The sequence below is a fragment of the Pteropus vampyrus genome, unplaced genomic scaffold (assembly GCF_000151845.1).
Source record: "Pteropus vampyrus isolate Shadow unplaced genomic scaffold, Pvam_2.0 Scaffold83, whole genome shotgun sequence".
Classification (NCBI taxonomy): Eukaryota; Metazoa; Chordata; class Mammalia; order Chiroptera; family Pteropodidae; genus Pteropus; species Pteropus vampyrus.
Genome location: NW_011888864.1, coordinates 3857029 through 3859319, shown reverse-complemented (window position 1 = coordinate 3859319; position 2291 = coordinate 3857029). Strand labels below are relative to the sequence as shown.

The window sequence follows — 2291 nt, the reverse complement described above, 5'->3', positions numbered from 1 at the left end:
GAATTATGTTCCTTCAAAATTCATACATTGTAATCTTAACCCTGGTACCTCAGAATGTGGCCGTATTTGGACATAGAGTGTTTAAAGAGGTGATTATTAAATGAGGTTATTAGAGTGGACCCTAATCTGATCTGACTGAAGAGGAGATTAGGACATAGAGGGAAGAGGGAAGACCATGTGAAGACACGTGGAGAAGACGACCGTCTGCAGGCCAAGGCGAGAGGCCTTTGGAAGAAACTAACCCTGCCAACACCTTGATTTCAGACTTCTAGCCTCCAGAATTGTGACGAAATAAATTCCCGTTGTTTAAGTCACCCAGTCTGGGTACTTTGTTGTGGCAATCTGAACAAACTGAAAGAGTGGCCAGTGTGAGTGAATGAGGAGGAGAATGGCAAGAGTTAATATCAGAGAGGAAGGAGGAGACCCAAACCAAGTAGGATCTATTGTGCTGTAGAAGAGATTTGTGAGGTGGATTGGGTCTGTGATGTGAGAAAAGAACAGTCAAGGAAGACTCCCCATGCTGAGCAGTTGTTAGAATGGACTTACCAGTAATGAGGTGAGGGAGACCAGGACAGGAACAGTTGGAGCGGAAGAGGGGAAGATCCAGGTCTTCCTGGATCTGTTATATCTGAAATGCCCATTAGACATCCAAATGGAGATGTTAAGGTGATAGTTGAGTATGTATGACTGGTTTGAAGGAGAAATCCAGGCTAGATAGCTAAATTTGTGGGTCAGAGTAAATGATATTTAAAGCTGTGAGGATGGATGAAACTTTAAAATTCTTAACAGAGTGTCATTTAAAAAAAGAATATTTTCAAATAGGAAATTTGATGAGTATATGTATGTATAGTTTATATAATAAAATATAGATGCTATGTAATAAGTATTTACAAAGTAACATTTTAAATTCGAAAATACATAATAGTTTTTGCTCTTTATAGGATTGGACCGGAACAAATTAATAAATTTGGCTTATTTGCTTGGAAGTGATTACACAGAAGGAATACCAACTGTAGGTTGTGTTACAGCCATGGAAATTCTCAATGAATTCCCTGGACATGGTCTGGAACCTCTCCTAAAATTCTCGTAAGTTCTTTCTTATTTTTTTAATTCAGATATTTATATAAATACCCATATTAACAAACAGAACTATTATTCCTGCCATGAACTGTCACAAATCATTGTTCATTGAGAAAATAGGAGGAGATATTGGTTGGGTTACTAAAGTTTGTTTTCACTTTTCTAGAATCCCGATAAAATCAGGGACTGTTGTTTGTTTGTTTGTGTGTTTGTTTTTAAATTGCTGCCAGACTTATTCTAAGTCAAGGATACAAAGCCAGTCCTGTGGGATTTCTTAGGTGTGTAGAAGTTGCTGTTTCATTCTTCATATGTCTGTCGAGTAGCTACTTTGTGTCCGACACTGTGTTAGGCTGGGATAGGAAAGATGACTAAGTCGGGACCATTCCCTCAAGTAACTCCCACACTCTTGGAAGTGACAGAGAAATATACATACTCGTGCTTCTGTAAGTTGAGTGTTCAGAAAGAGGTGGGCCAGAGAGGGGCATAGAAATGTAATGCCAGGAACTTGATATCAGGCACTCCTATCCCTTTTCTTACTGCATGTATACGGCAATGTATTCAGTAGTAGGGTTGCATTCCACACAGAACTCAGAGTTGCCCTCTACTTGGGGTACACTTTTCAATTTTGGAGATTTTGAGATGGTGGTAGTTGCGAGTATGTCTGTGAAAGCAGTTCTTTCTTAAGATTGCCCCTTGATGGCATCTTTTTTAAAAATTTGAAATTTATTCATATACCATAAATTTCACTCTTTTAAAGTGTACAATTCAGTGGCTTTTAGTCTTTTCATGAGATTGTGATGACATCTTTTAACTATCAGTTTGTCGTGAGATACTGTTTGAAAGCTGATTACTTAATTTAGTTCTCTTCAGTTGTATCTCCTGTGTTTGATATATCTAGGATATTCTGGTCTGAAGAATCAGTGATTAGAATTAAAACTTAAATACAAAATTATTTTAATGATCGCTGTCCTGCAGCCTTAGCACAAATACCAGTGTATTTTATTTTATGCTTTCTTTGTCACTCTTTTCATAATTTTGTTGTTTGTTTATACTGCAGATAAGTTATTAGATAGCTTGTAGTTCATGGTATTTAAATAACTTGAAAAACTACAAATAATGCATACTAGAAATATTAGAAAATATGTATTAAAAAGATTACAATTAACATTTTGGTTTATATAATTTTAGACTTTGCACAGTGTACTCATACA

General features: G+C 36.5%; 1 protein-coding gene across 1 annotated transcript in view; it reads left to right on the top strand.

The window, feature by feature from the left end:
- Nucleotides 1-2291, top strand: part of LOC105294165 (DNA repair protein complementing XP-G cells-like) — a 58143-nt gene that overhangs the window by 48565 nt on the left and 7287 nt on the right. Inside the window, exon 23 of the mRNA XM_023532437.1 lies at nucleotides 942-1086. Coding sequence (XP_023388205.1) covers nucleotides 942-1086 — 145 coding nt within the window. The remainder of the gene's footprint in view (nucleotides 1-941; nucleotides 1087-2291) is intronic.